This window comes from Lycium barbarum, chromosome 12 (genome assembly GCF_019175385.1).
Source record: "Lycium barbarum isolate Lr01 chromosome 12, ASM1917538v2, whole genome shotgun sequence".
NCBI lineage: Eukaryota > Viridiplantae > Streptophyta > Magnoliopsida > Solanales > Solanaceae > Lycium > Lycium barbarum.
The window spans coordinates 17,071,234-17,094,415 of record NC_083348.1 but is presented as its reverse complement, the minus strand read 5'-3'; the positions used below and the strand labels follow the sequence as shown (position 1 = coordinate 17,094,415).

General features: G+C 40.9%; 1 protein-coding gene across 1 annotated transcript; it reads left to right on the top strand.

The window, feature by feature from the left end:
- Positions 1 to 405: 405 nt before the first annotated feature.
- LOC132624148 (uncharacterized) lies at positions 406 to 2,832 on the top strand. Its single transcript, XM_060338971.1, has 3 exons — positions 406 to 548; positions 1,233 to 2,406; positions 2,817 to 2,832. The coding sequence occupies exons 2-3, from the start codon at positions 1,235 to 1,237 to the stop codon at positions 2,830 to 2,832; spliced, it is 1,188 nt and encodes a 395-aa protein (XP_060194954.1). The 5' UTR covers positions 406 to 548; positions 1,233 to 1,234.
- The last annotated feature ends 20,350 nt before the right edge of the window (positions 2,833 to 23,182 follow it).

The following is a 23,182-nucleotide window of genomic DNA, read 5'->3' as shown; positions in this document are numbered from 1 at the left end:
GCTCGTGCCTTGTTATGACTTCGTTCACCGGTTCCCGGGCCGGTTTTGATTCGTGCGCTTTGTGATAATTCGGTCGTATGCTGTGCTACGGTTCCCGAGGCTTCGCCATAGGGCCAGGACCGTTTGGAGTTATGCTGTGATATGGCTCGTGATGCAATACGCTCACCTATGATTATGTTTGTGTTCGGGGATGTACGGAGATTTGAAACCTTCTGGTGTTATGCTGTGTGTGGCGCCTGCGTCGGAGTGGCGACCACGTTCTGTAACGTTTGCATGATTTCATTTGCATTACGTATATGTATGTGATTTTGACACTGATTTTGATGTATCGGTTTATACTCCACTTTACTGTATGGTTTGCTATCAATTTTGATCCATATTTCTGTACTCCGTGCTTTACATACTCAGTACATATTTCGTACTGACCCCCCTTTTCTGCGGGGGGCTGCGTTTTATGCCCGCAGGTACAGACATTGGTGATCCCCCATTGTAGGCTCCACTTTTCTGCTATCTCGGAGTACTCCTACTTGATCCGGAGTCCACTTCTGGTATAGACATCTGTTGCTGTATATATTTTGTATATTTGGCTGTTTGGGTACGGCGGGGCCCTGTCCCGCCATATGATTCTGTCGGTCTGTTAGAGGTCTGTGGACAGGGTTGTGGGTTATGGTCCTTAGGTATGGTTATGTGAACATGTCGTTGTGCGATTCTCATATACTGAGGCGGCCAGTCCGCATGTTTTGATTAGGCGATTCTATACGCCGAGGCGGCCAGTCCGCGTTTGATATATGTATATATATTGTCCTGTTAGCCCTGAGTGGCTTTTGTTGGTATTTTCTGCGTGCAGGATATACTGGGTAGTCCGTAAAACAGAGGAAACTCTGCCGAAATTTTCCTGGAAATGGTCCAAGTCTGTTTATGTAGCCTTACTGGCTTTGGCTAATCGTTTGTATGTAACTGGAATATGTAACCAGGTCTGGGTGCCCAAGTAGGGCGCCAGTCGCGGCCCACGGGGCTGGGTCGTGACAAAAGTGGTATCAGAGCCAGGTTTGTCCTCGGAGTGTCCACAGATCGTGTCTAGTAGAGTCTTGTTTATCGGTGTGTTGTGCACCACATCTATAAACGGGAGGCTACAGGACATTTAGGATGTTACTTTCATTCGAAATCTTAGATCGTGCGATAGAGCTGTGCTATTAGGGTGATTCTGATCTAATTCGTTGTTATGTTTGCAGTGATGCCTCCGAAAAAGGCAACGGCGGCCCAGAAGGGCAAGGCGAAAGTGGCAGAGACTAGTCGGGCACCGAGAGTCACCGTTACCCGAGCTCGAGCTCAGACTATGCCCGGTATTACACTTCAGTCAGAGGGATCCATTACACCACCGGCAGAGCCTGGAGCAGGTCCCTCAGCAGCTCCAGCGACTCCAGCGCCCGCAGCTCCAGCTCCTCAGTCAGGGGCGGATGACAGGACATTGACAGAGGCTGTGCAGTTACTGACTACCCTGGTAGCGGGACAGGCTCAGAGACACGGCCGGAGGGATGATGATGATGGCAGGCGGGACAGCCTGAGGGTTCGGGAGTTCTTATTATGTGGCCCTCCAGAGTTTTCCGGGTCTAAGCCCGACGAGGACCCTCATGACTTTATTAGGGGGATGCGACGCTCAGTAGATTTGGTCAGGGCTTCAGAGACCGAGTCTGTTGAGCTGGCTTCGCACAGGCTACGGGATGTTGCTGCTCACTGGTACGAGTCTTGGGAGCTAGCTAGAGGCCGGGGTGCTTCCCCAGCCACTTGGGACGAGTTTGAGGCTGCTTTTCTCAGCCACTTTTTGCCTCCAGAGTTGCGGAGGGCGAGAGTGGACAGGTTTTTGCAGATTCGACAGAGGGGCCGGAGTGTTCGTGAGTATAACTTGGAGTTTGATTCACTGGCCCGATATGCTCCGGCTATAGTGGCAGAGATGGCTGACCGGATGCACCGATATGTGATCGGGCTGGACCGTTACTTAGTTGAGTCCTGTATGTCGATGGCATCACGGACAGATATGGATATCGCCAGATTACAGGCGTATGCTCAGGGGATGGAGGACAGGTACCGAGCAGATCAGTCCACTAGAGATCGTGACAGGAGGCCGCCCAAGAGGGCTAGGTTCGCAGGTTATTCCGGGGATTCTCGAGGCGGACAGCCTCAGCAGCGGCAGTCAGGCAGACAGCTACCTCCACCCGGCCAGAGTACTCAGTCAGGCGGTCGGAGATTTGATAGTGCGGGACCGTCTGGGGCCGGTCAGGGCTCCAGAGCGGCAGGTCCACAGGTGTCCAGAGGCCCCAGCCAGCCCAGACCACCTAGGCCCCGTTGTTCTCATTGCGGGAAGTCTCATCCAGGGGAGTGTTATCGAGCTACAGGAGCTTGTTTTACGTGCGACGGTCAGGGCCATTTTATGAGAGATTGTCCGTTGGCCAGCGGTTCCGGTAGTGTGGCTCAGCCGACAGGGTCAGCCGCCGGTTCATCATCTGCTCCATCTGTTGCACGCCCTGCAGGGCGAGGTGTGCCGACATCGGCGGGACGCGGTCGAGGCCGCGGTGGCGTTGCAGGTTCTAGCGGTCCTTCGAACCGCATATATGCTTTGGCCAGCCGCCAGGATCAGGAGGCTTCGCCAAACGTCGTCACAGGTACATTGCTGGTTTTCTCCAGATCTGTATATGCATTGATTGACCCTGGTTCTACCTTATCATATATTTCCCCGCTCGTAGCTAGTAAAATTGGAGTAGTGTCTGAGCCTATAGAGCCATTTGAGGTAGCTACGCCAGTTGGGGATTATGTTATAGCGAGGCAGGTTTATAGGGATTGTCCTGTGACTATATATGATCGTAGCACTAAGGCTGATTTGGTAGAGTTAGACATGCTCGAGTTTGATGTTATTATGGGTATGGACTGGTTAGCTTCCTGTTATGCTAATGTTGACTGCCAGAAAAAGGTAGTCCGTTTTCAGTTTCCAGGGGAACCAGTTATAGAGTGGTTCGGATCTACAGCATCGCCGAGGGGTAAGTTTATTTCATACCTCAAGGCTAAGAAGATGATCCAGAAGGGGTATATCTATCATTTGGTTCGTGTGCACGATACTGCAGCTGAGGTACCTACCCTTCAGTCTGTTCCGGTCGTCAGTGAGTTTCCAGATGTTTTTCCTGACGAGCTTCCTGGCCTTCCGCCTGAGCGGGAGATCGATTTCGCTATAGAGTTGATGCCGGATACGCAGCCTATATCTATTCCTCCGTACAGGATGGCACCAGCCGAGTTGAAGGAGTTGAAAGAGCAGCTGAAAGATTTGCTGGATAAGGGCTTTATTAGACCCAGCACATCACCCTGGGGAGCACCGGTATTGTTTGTCAGAAAGAAAGATGGGTCACTACGGATGTGTATTGATTACCGGCAGCTAAATAAGGTGACTATAAAGAATAAATATCCCCTTCCCCGGATCGATGATTTGTTTGATCAGTTGCAGGGAGCCAGACATTTTTCAAAGATAGATTTGCGCTCAGGCTATCATCAGGTGCGAGTGCGGGAGTCAGATATCCCGAAGACTGCTTTCAGGACCCGGTACGGGCATTATGAGTTCAGAGTTATGTCTTTCGGGCTGACTAATGCTCCAGCGGTATTTATGGATCTGATGAATCGGGTATTTCGGCCTTTTCTGGATATGTTCGTTATTGTGTTTATTGATGACATTCTGATTTACTCGCGATCAGCCGAGGAGCATTCAGATCATCTGAGGACGGTGCTTGGTATTCTCCGTCAACAGCAATTATACGCTAAATTCTCCAAATGTGAATTCTGGTTAACTTCTGTGGCATTCTTGGGCCATATTGTCAGCGCAGATGGTATTCGGGTCGATACGCAGAAGATAGAGGCTGTACAGAATTGGCCCAGGCCTACTACACCGACAGAGGTGCGCAGTTTTCTGGGATTGGCTGGGTATTATCGCAGGTTCGTGGAGGATTTTTCTTCTATTGCAGCACCACTGACGAGGCTCACCCAGAAAGCAGCAAAGTTCCAGTGGACAGATGCCTGTGAGCGCAGCTTTCAGATGCTGAAAGAAAAATTGATTACAGCTCCAGTTTTGGCTCTTCCAGAGGGATCTGATGGGTATGTTGTTTATTGTGACGCCTCTGGTATTGGGGTAGGTTGTGTATTGATGCAGCACGGTCGAGTCATAGCCTATGCTTCCCGGCAGCTCAGACCGCACGAGAGGAACTATCCCACTCATGACCTTGAGTTGGCCGCAGTGATTCATGCTTTGAAGATTTGGCGGCATTATTTATATGGGGTCCATGTTGATATCTATACGGACCATAAGAGTCTCCAGTATATTTTTAAGCAGAAGGAGCTAAATTTACGGCAGCGGAGATGGTTGGAGCTACTAAAGGATTACGACGTTGATATTCTGTACCATCCGGGGAAAGCCAATGTAGTAGCAGATGCGCTTAGCCGCAAGTCTATGGGCAGCTTGGCTGATGTACCGTCTGGTAAGAAAGACTTGGTTCGTGATATTCATCAGCTGGCCAGCCTTGGAGTTCGTTTGGCAGATTCTGGAGATTCTGGGATTTCTGTTCGTCCAGTTGCCGAGTCATCTATTATTCAGGAGGTAAAGCAGCGCCAATTTGAGGATCCTCTTTTGATTCAGTACAGAGATGTGGCTCTTAATAGAGCCAAGACTCAGTTTGAGATCTCGCCTGACGGAGTATTATTATATGACGGCAGATTCTGTGTACCGGACGTTGCGGGCTTACGGCGGCAGATTATGGGCGAGGCCCATAATGCACGGTATTCTGTTCATCCTGGTTCCACTAAAATGTATCGGGACCTCAGGTGTTTGTATTGGTGGGACGGCATGAAGAAAGATATTGCTGAGTTTGTTAGTTAGTGCCCGAACTGCCAGCAAGTTAAGATCGAGCATCAGAAGCCCGGTGGATTGTTACAGGAGATGGAAATTCCAGCCTGGAAATGGGAGTTGATTAATATGGATTTCGTCGTTGGGTTACCGCGTACTCCACGCAGGTATGATTCTATTTGGGTTATTGTTGACAGGCTGACGAAATCGGCCCATTTCCTCCCGGTTCGGACTACTTATTCGGCTGAGGACTATGCCAGATTATATATCAGAGAGATAGTCAGACTTCACGGAGTCCCTATATCTATTATTACTGACCGAGGTGCCCAGTTTACAGCAAATTTCTGGAGGTCATTTCAGGAGGGACTAGGGACTCAGGTGAGTCTTAGTACAGCTTTTCACCCTCAGTCCGACGGGCAGGCCGAGCGCACTATTCAGACGCTCGAGGATATGTTACGGGCCTGCGTTATTGATTTCAGGGGCAGCTGGGATGATCATTTGCCGCTTATTGAGTTCGCTTATAATAACAGTTATCATTCCAGTATTCAGATGGCTCCGTACGAGGCCCTCTATGGCAGGAGATGCAGGTCTCCCATTGGCTGGTTTGACGTCGGCGAGACTAAGCTGATTGGGCCTGATGTGATCCAGGAAGCTGTAGATAAGGTAAAACTTATTCGGGAACGACTATTGGCTGCTCAGAGTCGACAGAAAGCTTATGCAGATAGACGACGTCGACCGTTAGAGTTCCAGATTGGCGACTGGGTATTCCTGAAGGTATCGCCCATGAAGGGTGTTATGAGGTTCGGTAGGAAGGGTAAGTTGAGCCCCCGGTACATTGGGCCGTATCAGATTGTTCGAAAGATAGGCGAGGTCGCCTATGAGCTAGACTTACCATCCGACTTGGAGGCCGTACACCCGGTATTTCATGTGTCTATGCTGCGGAAATGTATTGGTGATCCTTCCAGGATATTCCCAGTAGATGATCTTCAGGTGACGGAGCAATTGTCTTATGACGAGCAACCTGTATCTATCCTGGATCGTCAGGTGAGGAGGTTGCGCACTAAGGAGGTGCCTTCTGTCAAAGTCCTGTGGCGCAACAATAATCGGGAGGAGATGACTTGGGAGGCGGAGGATGAGATGAAGAAGAAATACCCCCATTTATTCCCTACGCCTCTTGTAATGTAAACTTTTGAATTTGTTATATTAATGAACGGATGGACCATTTGTGCTATATAAAGATGGTTTTCCCGTTATGTTTGTGAGCCTTCGTAAGAATTGTTTAACATTCGGGGACGAATGTTCTTAAGGGGGGGAGAATGTTATATCCCGCGTTTTCGTATAATTAAAAATCGTGAAATAATTATGACTCGGGTGTTAGAAGGACCTAATTTAATTTTTGTGAATATGGCTATGTTGGTTGTGGAATCTTTAAATGCTAAAACCTCGGGAAGGGCCAAGGATAAATTTGGAACTCCGTAAATTAGTTTCGGGAATTTCAAAACGGGGCATTTTAAGAATTGGGCCCAAGATAATTCAATGCAAAAACAAGGCCCAAAAATCAAGTGAGGGCCGGCCATGGCAAAGCCCAAATCCATTAGTTTATGTCATGTGCTATGCACATGACTATTAAGTGGATATATATGATGCAAATGCTTGGGATTTTCTAGAAAACAAGATCAAAATTTCCAAGAAATCATAATACTCCCTCTCGGCCGAACCCCTTTCCCCTCCTTCAAATTTTTTTTCTTGCCTTGTGTTTAATCTAAAAATCTTGTTTCTCTCATATTCGTAGTAAGTTCGAGACGCTCTCCAACTTGATATAATTGGTTTGGCGAAAGAGCGACGTGTGCGGCGAATTGAAATTTCAAGGAAAGGTAAGAATTTGGCCCTTTTAATGTTATGGAATTGACATAAATGTGTTAAGGATTGGTAATAGACGAGAATTCCATTGTTTGATGGTGTGTATGAAGCCGTGTGTGTGTGTGTGATTGGTGTGGTGGCCGTGTGCCCTTAAGAAGAGGAAATAAATGTGAATTGATCTTGCTTAGTCTGCTTAATGCGTCGTCGTGACTTTTATGTCATAAATAATCGATTGATGAACTAAAGTGGCGTTGGGAAATGGTTTTGGACGTTATCGGAAAGTGTATACCTTCGGTATAACTGTGTATATCATTGTATATCTTTGATGCTAAAGGCTTTAAATATGATTTATGGTTGATATTAATGAATTCGGAATGAAATGACACAAGTTAGAACGTTTGTTGTGAGTTTCGATGGTTATGGGGAAGTTGTGGGTCTTGGAGCAATTTTTTTTGGTGTATGGCTTGGATTGTAGTTGGAATGTGATTGAATAATTTTAAGTGAGTGAATGAATACCATAATGTAGACATAAGTTTAGAAATTGTGAAATTTGAATGAAAATTGTCGACTTGTGTATTAAGGTAGAATCTTGAAACTAGAATGCTTTAAATTGTAGTTGCGTTGCTGTGACGTTTGGGTTGTTGTAGTTGGTGTATTTTGAGCCGAGCTAAGTCTCGGGGGTGTTAGATTTATAGGGGAAATGCTGCCGAAATTTCGGTAGACAAAAATCAAGTTAATGGAAATTTTAAGCCTAAGAATCTCAATTGGTAACTTTGACCATTTGCAGATTTTTGACGAAACGGGACTGGACTTTTGGAAGGGCTTACGACGTCTGTGAGGTATGTAAAGCTTCCCACTCCTTCATTTGGCATATCCTAGTATGTTAGTCGAATATGAGACCCTCCGGATCATTTTTGTTCCTCGAAACCCGATCCACAGAAAAGTTACTATTCATTCAATTCAATTGAAGCCTAAGGGCCCTATTTTGGCTAGAATGCCACCATTCGCCTCCAACCTATCGAAATGTGGTCGGGTAACCTAGTAATGATTATGTATGACCCCTGGCATATAAATGTTCGTAAAAATATGTTCGTCACCTCATTTGACTCGAGGTGGGCCCGCTAACCCCGAGACGCCCTATGTGTCTCATTGGGCTGTCCTTTGAATAACGTTTGGAATAGCACTTTCGATTTTGGAACTTCCTCCTACGGGATGTATTTTGAATGTTACGATATGTTAAGTTACGTTTTGAGCTATACGTACTACCTTGGAAATGTTTCGTGAAATGGAACTTTATATTGACTAAGTATGCGATTATTTTGTATTATGAAATAATTTATGAGACTAGCATGTTTTGAAAGACTATTTTGAAATATGATTTGCATTGTCCGCTCACGACTCCGCTCGTGCCTTGTTATGACTTCGTTCACCGGTTCCCGGGCCGGTTTTGATTCGTGCGCTTTGTGATAATTCGGTCGTATGCTGTGCTACGGTTCCCGAGGCTTCGCCATAGGGCCAGGACCGTTTGGAGTTATGCTGTGATATGGCTCGTGATGCAATACGCTCACCTATGATTATGTTTGTGTTCGGGGATGTACGGAGATTTGAAACCTTCTGGTGTTATGCTGTGTGTGGCGCCTGCGTCGGAGTGGCGACCACGTTCTGTAACGTTTGCATGATTTCATTTGCATTACGTATATGTATGTGATTTTGACACTGATTTTGATGTATCGGTTTATACTCCACTTTACTGTATGGTTTGCTATCAGTTTTGATCCATATTTCTGTACTCCGTGCTTTACATACTCAGTACATATTTCGTACTGACCCCCCTTTTCTGCGGGGGGCTGCGTTTTATGCCCGCAGGTACAGACATTGGTGATCCCCCATTGTAGGCTCCACTTTTCTGCTATCTCGGAGTACTCCTACTTGATCCGGAGTCCACTTCTGGTATAGACATCTGTTGCTGTATATATTTTGTATATTTGGCTGTTTGGGTACGGCGGGGCCCTGTCCCGCCATATGATTCTGTCGGTCTGTTAGAGGTCTGTGGACAGGGTTGTGGGTTATGGTCCTTAGGTATGGTTATGTGAACATGTCGTTGTGCGATTCTCATATACTGAGGCGGCCAGTCCGCATGTTTTGATTAGGCGATTCTATACGCCGAGGCGGCCAGTCCGCGTTTGATATATGTATATATATTGTCCTGTTAGCCCTGAGTGGCTTTTGTTGGTATTTTCTGCGTGCAGGATATACTGGGTAGTCCGTAAAACAGAGGAAACTCTGCCGAAATTTTCCTGGAAATGGTCCAAGTCTGTTTATGTAGCCTTACTGGCTTTGGCTAATCGTTTGTATGTAACTGGAATATGTAACCAGGTCTGGGTGCCCAAGTAGGGCGCCAGTCGCGGCCCACGGGGCTGGGTCGTGACAGTATAAGTGGTCGTATAACTCCACTTCTCTGAAATGGTTTCCGTCATTTCGTTCGATCTCCAATCCTTGTGGAACTTTCTTGACACTTGTTTAGCACCTTATTAAAAATCTAAGGGGAGTTATAACTCTTCTCCAAAGAATCATTAAATCATCATTAACTTGTTACTGGTAAATCCTTTCCGATACATATCGTATGCCTTGGCTTCTCTTGGCAAACTTTCTCCCCCCACCTCGAATGTCTTTGAAATATCAATTAGGGTCATCAAATGCTATTTCTTACTTATAGAAATATTGTATACCTCGTGCCCTTCGTTGGTCTATTCACTGTGCATTAACGGAAAATTTTCCGAGGTGTAACTACTGAAAGCTACTTTTACTGATCCAGAGCTCTATGCCATGGAGAAGGAAAACTCTTTAAAAGTGATCTGGAGAAGTGGAGTACGGTTGAAGGAAGCATCTTAAGAAAAAAGTCAAGAGTACAATGGTTAGGTTTGGGTGATTCGAACAGAGCTTTTTTTTCATACCAGTATCAAAAACTGGATCAGCCTCAATCATATTAGCAAACTTGTATCTATCAATGGTATAATTATTGAGGATGAACACGGGATTGAAAGGGTGGTGATCTCTTTCTACTCTCAACCGCTTGGTACCAGTGAACATAGAGCCGTTGATACTAGAATGATGTCACGTGGTCCTAGGCTTCACAGGGTGCAACATATGCAGCTAGTGGCTCCAATTACTCATGACGAAATAGTAGATAGTATAAAGGATATAGCTGATTCCAAAGCTCCCGCGTGTGATGGAGTTAACGCTTTCTTGTTAGAGAAAGTATGGCCTATCGTTGGTGGATAAGTTATTGATGTAGTACAAGATGTTATCCATAGAAAGCTGATGTTCAAACCCATTAACTTCACCTCGGCCACCTTAATCCCTAAGGTCCAACATCCCTCTTCCATCAAAGAATTTGGACTTATATCTTGTTGTTCCATGCTTTACAAACTGATCTCTAATGTTTTAACTAAGATACTACAAAGTGTCATTTCCTACCTAATTGATAATAGCCATCCTACTTTTGTACCTGGAAGGGTGATCACAAATAATATCTCACTAAGTCATGAGTTAGTTAGGGTTTTGGGAGGAAAGGGATATCGGCTAGATGTATGCTAAAAATTGATATGCATAAAGCATATGATTTAGTAGAATGGGTGTTCCTTGAGTAGGTTTTAAATGCTTTGAATTTTCCAGTTGACTTTGTTAATTGGATTATGATGTGTGTCCGGACAATCTCTTATTCTATTGTTATCAGTGGGAAACCAACTAAACCTTTTGAGGCTAAAAAGGGACCGTGGCAAGGTTATCCATTTTCACCTTCCCTATTTGTTATTGTGATGGAATACTTCACAAGATTATTGAAGTAACTGGAAAAATAGTCCGCTTTTAAATTTCATTAGGGTGCAGCAAATTGAATATGATCCAACTGGCTTTTGCTGATGATTTACTTCTTTTTAGTAAAGGGGATACCAAATTAGCGCAACTTCTGTTTAATAAATTTCAACACTTTTCTACATATTTTAGGTTGCATGTTAATACCACTAGAGCAGTATTTATTTTGGGGGTGTGTCTGATCGGGTCCAACAAGAGATATTAAAACCTGCTTGGCTTCAGTAAAGGTGACCTGCATTTTAGATATTTGGGTGTCTGTCACGGCCCAAAATTTCAAACGGCCATAAGGGCACCTATCTAACCCATAGGTGAACCCCAAATGAAAAGCAAGTCTCGAACTATGGAATTATGTGTGGAAATTAAAGGAAAACAACCCAACGTACTACATATGCCTTAATAACTTAAATATGAACAAGTCTAAGTTCAACACCTTCCCATGACCTGGAAGTCATAAGTACAAGAGCTACTATTCCAGGATAAAAGTCTTAAATTACTACATAACACTAACTGAAATGGAGAAAGACTGAAAATAAAGATAGGAAAGAATTCTGGTAGTGTGGGACCATCATCAGGTCACTCTAGACTCCAAAGTATGCCTCAATGATCAAGAGAATCTCGACCTCTACTCATATCCGGATCCGTACCTACACACAGAAGGTGCAAAAAGTGCAGAGTGAGTACGGGAAGCACGTGTACCCAGCAGCATCATTGACTGAACCTAAACTATACTGATGACCAGGGTTAGTACTTTCGATACTCCTTTTCTTGCTTCGTTAGTTTTAGAATTCAGCGTTTATAAGAATTCAATAAGTAAATAAGAATTCCACAATTCATTTGGACGTAAGGTCAATGTCTTTAAGTATAATCGTAAAGATTTAACCTTTTTCATCATTTAAGACAAGTATGACTATAAAGCTTCAATCATTCCATTAATTAGGACAAGTATAGGTGTAAAGATCTAATATTTCCATCAATTAAGACAAGTATAAGTATAGGTGTTACACCTCATAAATTTTCGCGTCATCGTAAGCAAACTAACGTGAGTCCAGAGAGGTTATGATACCCCTATACGGTCAAGGAAGACTTTTAATAAGTGTTATACAAGTATTCAAAGGTTTCGGGATCAAGCGAATCGAACAAATTAGGTTTATTGAAAATTTAGGAAAACTTGGCAGAATTTTGGATAGGATTTTTGGTCCAACTTGAGATAACCCCTCAAACTGCTGAATGGCTTCCGCGAGTCCCACTTGGGAAAGTCGGTTCCACCGACTTTCAAGGGGTATAAAAAACCCCCCATCAACCCCATTTTTTCATCATTTTACATTCTCATGAGTCCTATAAACCTCGTACACATCCCCCAAATATTTATAGCCCATTAAATCAAGGACTTAACAAGATTACACCAAACTAGTCCATGAAAGGTGATTGTTCTTGCTTCTACTTGATGTTGTGGTGAGTTTGATCATGAAGAAAGTTGGTGTGGCTAAATTTCATCAAGTATAAGGTATGTTATTCATCCTATCTCTTATGTTGAGTTTATTTGAAGGTTTAGCAAGCCTTAAAAATGAAAATAGTTATGGAGGAAAGGTCATAAAGTGTTGTGTTGTAGTTGTTGTGTTTATGGACTGTTTTGAGCATGTTGTGGCCATGTGCTTGGGCTGATTTACATGTATATGTATGGTATCAAATGTTGTTGGTGTGTTGGTGAGATTATGCTCCTTGATTAGCAAGAAAGGAAGTGTATATTGTTGTTGTATGTTGAAAAACATCATGTGGGATGTTTTATGGAACATATTGGTATTGATGATGATGTGGTTGATATTAGTATTGTTATTGTTGTTATTTTGTTGGTTTTGTGATTTCGGGCTAGGGATTTAAACAGGGGAGATGCTGCCCGAATTTTGGCAGATTTTAAAAGGAATTAATTTGAGGGCTTAAGACAAGCATATGACGATAAACCTAACGATAATATGAATTCTCTTGAATGTAGATTTACGAGCTTGGGAGGAAAATCCTTAAATAGTTAAAGTTAAGGCGACCGAAAAGGTATGTTAAGGCTAGTCCCTTTCTTTCTAAAGGCATGATTCCTACGTTATGACTCTATAGATGTCTTCCATAACATCCCTGTCCCGAAAAGCTACAAGTTCCCATTTTTAAAGGTTTCTATGATGTTAAAGACAAGGTGTTTTCTATGATGACCGTGATGACAATGATGACTTCTTTCCTGTTAACTCATACATATTTTCCATGATGTCCTTTTTCCCACAAGCTAGAGATTCATAATTCTTAAAGTTTCTTATGATGCTAAAGATGATTATATTTTCAAGATGATAATGATGATGATGATCCTATTTATAGAAGTTTCAAAGTTTATGATTTTAAATGCTATGATCAGATTACTGAGTTTATTTCATGATTCCCTTGATTTTATTCATTGTTGTTGATCTCACCTTATAATCATTGTTCCTTCAAGGTGAGGTAAAGCGATGATGATTGTTCCATAATGTGTGTGTGTGTATGTGGATCGGGCTGCACGTTCCGTAGCAATATAAAATATTTATGGATCGGGCTGCACGTTCTGCAGCAATATAAAATATTTATGGATCGGGCTGCACGTTCCGCAGCACTATTATGTTATACAAGTATGAGAAAGTTTTTTATGAAAAGACCAAGCATGCATGATATTCGCCCTAAGAGGCAATCAGACATACAAGTTATCCTTATTTCATGTTATGTTCTATATTTCTTATTATGTGGTTATTCACGCCTTACATACTCAGTACACTATTCATACTGACGTCTTTTTCCTTGTGGGCGCTGCGTTCATGCCCGCAGATAGACAGATAGACGGGTCTAATTCGTAGGAGCTCCATCTGTGGCATCTCAGAAGCGCTCCAGTTGTTTCGGAGCTGTAGTCTTTTGGTACTACTCCTTGTACATATATACTTGGGGATGGCAAGATCCTGCCCCGTCTTATGGGCTCGTGTATTCTACTTAGAGGCTTATAGACATATGCATGCTGTTAGATGTTCAATGGTTTCTTCAGTTCATATTGCTATATAATATATCGGTAATCTCATTGGCTTATGCTTATGAACACTATTATTGATGGTTGTACCAAGTATGATATTCATGAGCTATTTATTAGGCCCACTTAGAAATGTTTATGGAATGTTAGACTAGAGGTGCTCGGTAGGCTAGTATCGGGTACCCCTCCGGCTGGGTCGTGACAAAACTCTTATCAGAGCAGTTCGTCCTAGGGTGTGTCTACGAGCCGTGTCCAGTAGAGTCTTGTTTATGGGTGTGAAGCGCGCCATACTTATAAACAAGAGGCTACAGGGCATTTAAGAATGATTGACATTTCTTTCTCATTTTAGATCGTGTCGTAGAGCTAAATTATAGGATGCGGTGTCTCTGATTCTAACCCTAAATGTTTTGATTATGGATAAGCAGTTGAATATGCCGCTATGAGGTAATTGATGAGAATTGAAATTGTTACTCCGGAAGGTATGTTTCCTATCTTATTGATATTAATAGACTTTGATATGAGAACCTGAGGTAAATGTTACGGGTATTGTGATCGCCCTGTGAGGCATTAGATGTGTTTTCTGGGCTATGTGTAGGAATGAGGCACTAAGAAGTATAGAGGAAACTCTGTCGAGATTTTTTTATAAATTGAATTGTTTAAATGTCTAGGCTATACAGAAAGGATGACGGGAAAATGTGACAATCGGATGTTTGGTATGTCATGATTGAATGAACCATTATGAGAGGCTTTCAAAGAGAAGTCTTAGAATGATTTTTATTTAAGGGAAGAACCTCGTAGGAGAAAAATGATTAGTAATTAAAGGAATTGGAATGAGTGCATTTTTCGAGATTTCGGAGAATTAAGATTTATTGAAGATATAGGGAAAGTTGACATTAAGAATACAAATGCAGTATTATGATTTATAGATTGGTGAGTAAGAGATAACTAAAAGATATTAATAAGGGAAAGGAAGTTAACAAGTAGGGGAAAGTTTTACCCTAGAAGTTTATACATATATAAGACCAGGACAGGTTGATGACAGGCGCACAGACTCGTTTATCGGACTTTCCTATATGATGTGAGTTTACATTGGGATTCAGAAGTCAGCAGTCAGTCGACTTTGAGGGGGTTTCTGAGTATGTGATAGTTGGTACTATTCTAAGAATCATTATGGCTAAGTTACTTCGAGTATTAATGATGACCTTGAACTCAAGAATGAGAAATGGATAGGTAAATTGGAATGTAATTATGATTGTCTTCTAGATTGCTTATATAACTTCTAAATGTGATGTTGTGTGGTCGACGAAGGAAGTAGAGATTGTACCAACCTTAGGAATATGTGGTGTATTTCTAGCTAATCCTTATAAGAAGGATTCACCTCAATTATTTTAGACGGGTGTTGTGAAGGTTATTTGACGATAGAGAAATTACATGCGATGTCGGCTTATGTGTATGGAAAGAAGAGAGTAGGTGTACAAGTGCAGATAAAATATCGCAAGGATCGATTCGGTTGCTACACGAAAGTAAAGGATATGAGGTTGATTTTTTTAGACAAAGAGGTAGGGTACAAGTAAGAGTAAGGATTTTTAAGTAAAGTTATATCACCAGAAGTTACAATTAGGACGTAGGAAGGTATGCTAGCAAGGCTTACAAATTTAGAAATATGGAAAAAGAATATGAGAAACCATAATAGCCGAGGGAAATTACGAGCATATGAGATTTACAATTAGAATTCTCTGGCTAGCTGGACAAAAAGAGAGGCCAGATGTATTAAAGCCACATATTCAGGATAATATCAAATGGTAATAGGATATCTCACAAGAAAAAGGTGTTAAAAAGCGATAAAAAGTGATATGAGTATTGCAAGGGAAGTTGAGCAAGTCTTAAGAAGGATCCTTAAGCCAAATATGTGAATAAGCCCTCCAAAATGATGATTCAAGGATACGTTTTTTAATGATCTGACTTGGAGGGGGCAAAACGCTATTATAAGTTTGGAATTTGGAAACACACCAAAAATGAAAGTTAGGTATAATTGAAAGAGCTTTCCAACCACAGGTCGTGGTCCCTCACACAATATCGGGATCAAAGGTTATGGCCATTTTAAGATAAAGACTCCAAGCTGCCATATGGCTTTGGCGGGTCCCACTTGAGAAGGTCGGTGGAACCGACTTACGAGGGGTATAAATACGCCCAGTAACTTCATTTTTTCAGCATTTTACATTCTCAATAGTCCAAGAAACATCGCAACACAACCCCCAAACATTTATAGCCCATTAAATCATGAATTTACCATGATTACACCAAACGAGTCCATGAAAGGTGATTGTTCTTGCTCCTACTTCATGTTGTGCTAAGTTTGGTCTAGAAGAAAGTTGGTATGGCTATATTTATTCAAGTATAAGGTATGTTCTTCATCCTATCTCTTATGTTGAGTTGATTTGAAGGTTTAGCAAGTCTTAAAAATGAAAATAGTTATGGAGGAAAGGTCATAAAGTGTCGTGTTGTAGTTGTTGTGTTTATGGAATATTTTGAGCAAGTTGTGGCCACGTGGCTGGGATGATTTACATGTATAGAGATGGTATCTAATGTTGTTGGTGTGTTGATAAGATTATGCTCCTTGATTGGGAAGAAAGGAAGTGTATATTATTGTTGTATGTTGAAAAACATCGTGTGGGATGTTTTATAGAATATATTGATATTGATAATATTGTTGTTGATGTTAGTATTGTTGTTGTTGTTGGTTGCTGTATTGTGATTTCGGGCTAGGCATATAAACAGGGCAGATGCTGCCCGAATTTTGGCAGATTCTAAAGGAGTTTGGTTTAAGGACTTGAGATATTCATATGACGATAAGTCTAACGATAGTATAATTTCTCTTGTGTGTAGGTAGCAAGTTCGGGAGAATAAGCGTTAATTCGAAAGAGATCAATTAGGTATGTTAAGGCTCGTCCCTTTCTTTCAAAGGTATGATTCCTATGTTTTGATTCCATACATGACATCCATAATATTTTTACTCCTAGAAATTCCAGAAGTCTATAATTTCTGAAGATTTTTATGATGACTCCAATCCTAGAGATTTCCAAGCCTAAGGTTCTAGATGATTTCATGAGGTGACTGAGCATGCTAGATAATGCTGGATTATATTTAGAATATGTGGCCTCAGCTTATGTCTGAGCATTCTACATATCATGTGGCCTCAGCTTATGTTTGAGTGTGCTACATAACATGTAGCCTCAGCTTATGTCTGAGCGTATTACATAATGCATGATTATATTCAGGATATGTGGCCTCAACTTATGTTATGGATCATTCAAAGTGAGACATGATAGTGATGATGATTATGGTAGTGATGAAGATCCTTATTATCTGAGCGAACCCAACAAATAAACGGATTCCAAAGACTGTATTCCTAGACAGTGTAGGGATATTCATATCCTTGACTTCTTAAGTCCCGAAGGGGCACCCATAAGTTGTATGATTTCATAACAATGTCTAATTCCCGAAGGGGACATTCTTAAAGTTTCCTTATTCCTATGCATTTCACATTTGATTTTTGAGTCTCGAAGGAGACAAATGAAAAGGGGAAGAAGTTCCCATTTTTAAGAAAAGGGGAAAAAGTTCCCATTTTTAAGAAAATGGAAGAAGATCCAATTTTTAAGAAAATGGAAGAAGATCCCATTTTGAACTAAAAGTTGCTCCGAAGGGAGTCTTTTGATGGTTTCGAAAGATTTTCATGCATTGTATATTTACATACATGCACGACATCATTTCATGGGGATGGGAAAAATGGCTAAGGTGTTTTATACGCAAACCATCTGATCAGTTGGTATACGATGATTTTGAGTCCCGAATGGGCCATTATGCTATTATGCCCGAAGGGGCTGTGAGCAGGGTGAAGGCATGCATTATATATATATATATATATATATATATATATATATATATATATATATATATATATATATATATATATATATATACACACACACACACACATACTCATGTTGCATCAAAAGTTCATATGCACATACATGTTTATTAGATTTGGTTACAGGTACAGATTGAGTCTGTTACTCTTTTATCATCCGAGTCGAGATATATTGTTTCAGTTCTGCCTTATGTACTTGGTACATTGTTCATACTGACGTCCCATTGCCTAGGGGTGCTGCGTTTCATGCCACGCAGGTGTATACAAATGAGTAGAAGACATTGGCTATAGTATTTTCCCAGGCTCTCAGCTGGATTAGTGAGCTCCATCTCTGTTCGGAGTGTTGCCGATAAGAGTAATTATGTTATGGTATCTCGTGTATGTTATAGACTTTTGCAATGTCCTGTGGATAGTGCGTCGAGATGTCGACAGTTGTGTAAAGCAACAATATAGGTCGATGCGTTTTTATGCTTTAGTTTTAAAGATGTTATTGTGACTAAAGGTTTTCTTTGATTTAACGATAAGGGAGAAGTCCCGGATTTGACGAAAGTGTTTAATTGAAAAGTTATTTTTCCTCACCGAAGCTTCAATTTGTAGATTAAATATTCACAAAAAGTTGTCACTCATGGATGGAGCGATAGTATGGCACTCAGCCGAGTAAGGTCTTGGGTGTGAGTCGCGGCCATCCGGTTTGGGTCGTGACAGAAGTGGTATCAGAGCAGTTCGTCCTAGGGGTTGTCTGCAAAGTCGTGTCCAGTAGAATCTTGTTTATGGTGTGTTGTGTGTCACATTTATAAACAGGAGGCTACATGACATTTTGGGTGGTTAGCCTTCTTTCATATCTAAGATCGTGCGATGAGAGCCAAGTCATAGAAAATGAAATTCCTTGCACTAACCCTTGATTTCAGCGAAAGAATGGTACTGACAAAGGTAGTGAACTATGATATTGGGATTACAGGGCCAACAAAAGTTGAAGGAATCAGCACAAAGGTAAGTATTGATAAAAAGGATTATAAGTCAGATATGGTAAGAATGTTGCAAGTATGATTTAAATGTATAGCTAATGAATGGAAGAGGAAGCGACTAGGGAAGTATAAAAGGACAATCAATAAAGGTTCAGGTATATTCCGAGTTGTGACACATGAGGTAAGTTTCATCCTCTTTGCATTTCTGTTCTATATTGAGAGCCTTGTATGGCTAAGGTGTGCTAAGTATGTATATAATTGGCTCTGTGAGGCACTGCATGTATTTTCAGGGTTGCGTGCAGGTCTTGGATAGTAAGAAATATAAGGGACACTCTACTTAACTTTTCCTAAAATTTAAGCACAAGGACCAAAGATTTAGGAGATCACGAATATTATACGTCTATGGTTGTTACAGATTCATTGATGGGAAAGTATGGGACAAGATGATATGGAATGATAAGATTAAGATGACACTACAATTGGACATTGGGAATTAGTTATTGGAATAAAAAGTACTATTCTGGCTGGACAGATAATTGGGTACATCATTATTTCGAGTATCCCTAGGGATTATTATAGGCAAGATTTGAGATTTAAAGTATTATTTTTGGGTAATGACAAATAGGGAACTTGAAGGATTCATAAGTGAAAGAACAAAAGCGATGAAGAAAGGATTATATGGGATAAAATTCCGATCAGGAATGACAATGGAATACAACACCATAAGGTAAAGCCTTTAAGGGAGGAAGCAAGTAAGTTTGAGTACGAGCACAAAGACTGAAATAATATGTGGTTGATGTTGTATTGGGAATGGATTATAGAGATAGTTCAAAGTAAGAATTTTTGTGGAAATAAGATTAACAAAATCTGAAGGCAAGCCAGCAAATAAATAGAGAAACTAAAGAGTATCTTTTCAGACTGGATTGAAAATAATTCGTGGGGAAGAAAAGAAATTTAATGATATTCCAGTGGGGAACTTAATGTCCACAAAATGGAAAGGATATGACAAGAAAATATAAGGGAATGCAAGGGAGTTTTAAGATGGTCTTGGTGTGCATGAAGAATGGTTTATGAGGAAGATGATTAGTAGTTCGAAGGATTAAAATGGGTTACATTCGAGGTTTTGTAGGAACAAGGTCTTTTGGGGGATTCAGGGAAAGTCGACAAATGAGTTATGTTGTAGCTTAACATAAAGAGAAGGTTTTCACGACTAACTCAAAAGAAATGATTTATAGAAAGGATTATGGAATTGATTATATGTTAAGATTGAGTTAAAGAGTGTCGTAAAGATAGGGGTTGTTCCTGTTATACTTTAGGATACTGGAGATATTAAGATGATTTTATATAAGTTATATTAGTGAATTGGGGTTACTCAGTTCCTACAGATCGGGAGTTGTCGGTAAAACGAAGTATAGTAAGAACTTATGGTTTCCATTGATGCAGAGATGATTATGTTGAGCAGAGCTACGACTAGTTAGAGAGTTAGCACAATTGCAGAGCAAGGGTTACAGGGGTATCAATAGGCAAGTTATGAGATTTAAAGGTCAATAAGGAAAAGATGAGGAAGATATGAGCTATTGGAGTACATGATGTCATAATTGGTTCAGACCTCAGTTAAGAGGCCAGAAGCGTCGTGGTTCGGTATCCAGGCATGTTAGTGATTTCTTCAGAAGCATATTTTCCGACTTATGAGTTTCAAGAACAAAGAGATTAGCAATGAGAGTAGGGAAAGGTTTTTAAACCTAGTATGTTAGTAAATTCAGTAGAAGGCTATGAGGAGTATGAGTGGATTTAAACAGGTTAAAAGTCGGGGAATGGACGACAAGATTTCGAGAAGGACAAAAGTAAGCATAGGGAAGAGTGAGTAAATAATCAATGGAGACCTATTATGGCGATGGTATGATTAAATGCGATATGTTAACGGGAAGAATGATTCGATAAGGGGATGTACCACAGAAAAGGAATAAGGGACAGAGTACAAGACTAGTTTAAACATTCGAGGACGAATATTTCTAAGAGGGGAAGGATGTTACACCCCGAAAAAATTTCCGTTACCAAGACTGTAAAAGGCTTAGTATGAGCTCAAGGGAGCAAAAAGTTATTCAAGGATTAGGGATGAAGATTATATTATCTGAGTATAAGAATATACATATGACATTTGGAGACTGTATGGAATAAATCAGTTAATACGTTACTTGATAAATAGCCCTCGTAACCGTAAGTTAAGGTGGGGCCCACATATTGAGGTTTTACAAAGGACATATGAAAAGTGAAATGAGTATTACATGGGATGTTGAGCAAGTCTTAAGAAGGATCCTTAAGCCAAATATGTGCATAAGCCCTCCAAAAGGATGATTCAAGGATACGTTTTCGGATGATCTGATTTGGAGGGGCCAAAACGCTAATATAAGTTTAGAATTTGGAAACACACCAAAACTAAAGTTGTAGATAATTGAAAGAGCTTTCCAACCATAGGTTGTGGGCCCTCACACAATAACGGGATCAAAAGTTATGGTCATTTTAAGATAATGACTCCAAGCTGCCAAATGGCTTCCGCGGGTACCACTTGAGAAGGTCGGTGGAACCGACTGATGAGGGTTATAAATACCCCCATTAACTCCCATTTTTTTTATCATTTTACATCCTTAGTAGTCCTAGAAACTTCCCAACACAACCCCCAACATTTATAGCCCATTAAATCAAGAATTTACCATGATTACACCAAACTAGTCAATGAAAGGTGATTGTTCTTGCTTCTACTTGATGTTGTGGTAAGTTTGGTCTTGAAGAAAGTTGGTGTGGCTGAATTTATCCAAGTATAAGGTATTTGCTTCATCCTATCTCTTATGTTGAGTTAATTTGAAGGTTTAGCAAGTCTTAAAAGTGAAAATAGTTATGGAGGAAAGGTCATAAAGTGTCGTGTTGTAGTTGTTGTGTTTGTGGATTGTTTTGAGCATGTTGTAGCCGTGTGGCTGGGATGATTTACATGTATAGAGATGGTATCTAATGTTTTTGCTGTGTTGACCAGACTATGCTCCTTGATTGGGAAGAAAGAAAGTGTATATTGTTGTTGTATGTTGAAAAACATCATGTGGGATGTTTTATGGAATATATTGGTATTGATAATATTGTTGTTGATGTTGGTGTTATTGTTGTTGTTGTTGGCTGCTGGATTGTGATTTCGGGCTAGGCATATAAACAGAGGAGATGCTTCCCGAATTTTGGAAGATTCTAAAGGAGTTTGGTTTAAGGACTTGAGATAGCCATATCACGATAAGTCTAACGGTAGTATAATTCTCTCGAGTGTAGATTTGCAAGATCGGGAGAATAAGCGTTAATTCGAAGGAGATCAATCAGGTATGTTAAGGTGCGTCCCTTTCTTTCAAAGGCATGATTCCTATGTTTTTATTTCATACATGACATCCATAATATTTTTACTCCTAGAAATTCCGAAAGTCTATAATTTCTGAAGATTTTTATGATGACTCCAATCCTAGAGATTTCCAAGCCTAAGGTTCTAGATGATTTCATGACGTGACTGAGCATGCTAGATAATTGTGGATTATACTTAGAATATGTGGCCTCAGCTAATGTCTGAGCGTGCTACATAACATGTTGCCTCCGCTTATGTCTGAGCGTGCTACATAACATTTGGCCTCAGCTTATGTCTGAGCGTGCTACATAATTCTTAATTATATTCAGGATATGTGGCCTCAACTTATGTTATGGATCATTCAAAGTGAGACATGATAGTGGTGATGATTATGGTAGCGATGAGGATCCTTATTATCTGAACGAACCCAACAAATAAACGGATTCCAAAGACTGTATTCCTAGACAGTGTAGGGATATTTGTATCCTTGACCTCTTAAGTTCCGAAGGGGCACCCATAAGTTGTACGATTTCATATCAATGTCTAATTCCTGAAACGGACATTCTTAAAGTTTCCTTATTCCTATGCATTTAACATTTGATTTTTGAGTCTCGAATGAGATAAATAAAAAGGGGAAGAAGTTCCTATTTTTAAGAAAAGGGGAAGAAGTTCCCATTTTTAAGAAAAGGGAAGAAGAAGTTCCCATTTTGAACTAAAAGTTGCTCCGAAGGGAGTCTTTTGATGGTTTCGAAAGATTTTCATGCGTTGCATATTTACATACATGCACGACATCATTTCATGGGGATGGGAAAAAGGGCTAAGGTGTTATATACGAAAAAGAGAGTAGGTGTACAAGTGAAGATAAAATATCGCAAGGATCGATTCGGTTGCTACAGGAAAGTAAAGGATGTCAGGTTGATTATTTTAGACAAAGAGGTAGGGTACAAGTATGAGTAAAGATTTTTAGGTAAAGTTATATCGCTAGGAGTTAAAATTTGGATATAGGAAGGTATGCTAGGAAGGCTTACAAATTTAGACATATGGAAAAAGAATATGAGAAACCAAAATAGCCTGAGGGAAATTAGGAGCATATGAGCTTTACAATTAGAATTCTCTGGCTAGCTGGACAAAAAGAGAGGTCAGATGTATTAAAGCCATAGATTAAGGATAAGATCAAATGGTAATGGGATATCTCGCAAGGAAAAGGTGTTGAAAAGCGATAAAAAGGATAAGTCACGAGTGGCTACATCGAGTATTATGTATACCCTTATGATTGATG

Excerpts from the sequence above, each read along its gene's own strand:
- LOC132624148 (XM_060338971.1), top strand. The coding sequence starts at position 1,235 with ATGCCTCCGAAAAAGGCAACGGCGGCCCAGAAGGGCAAGGCGAAAGTG.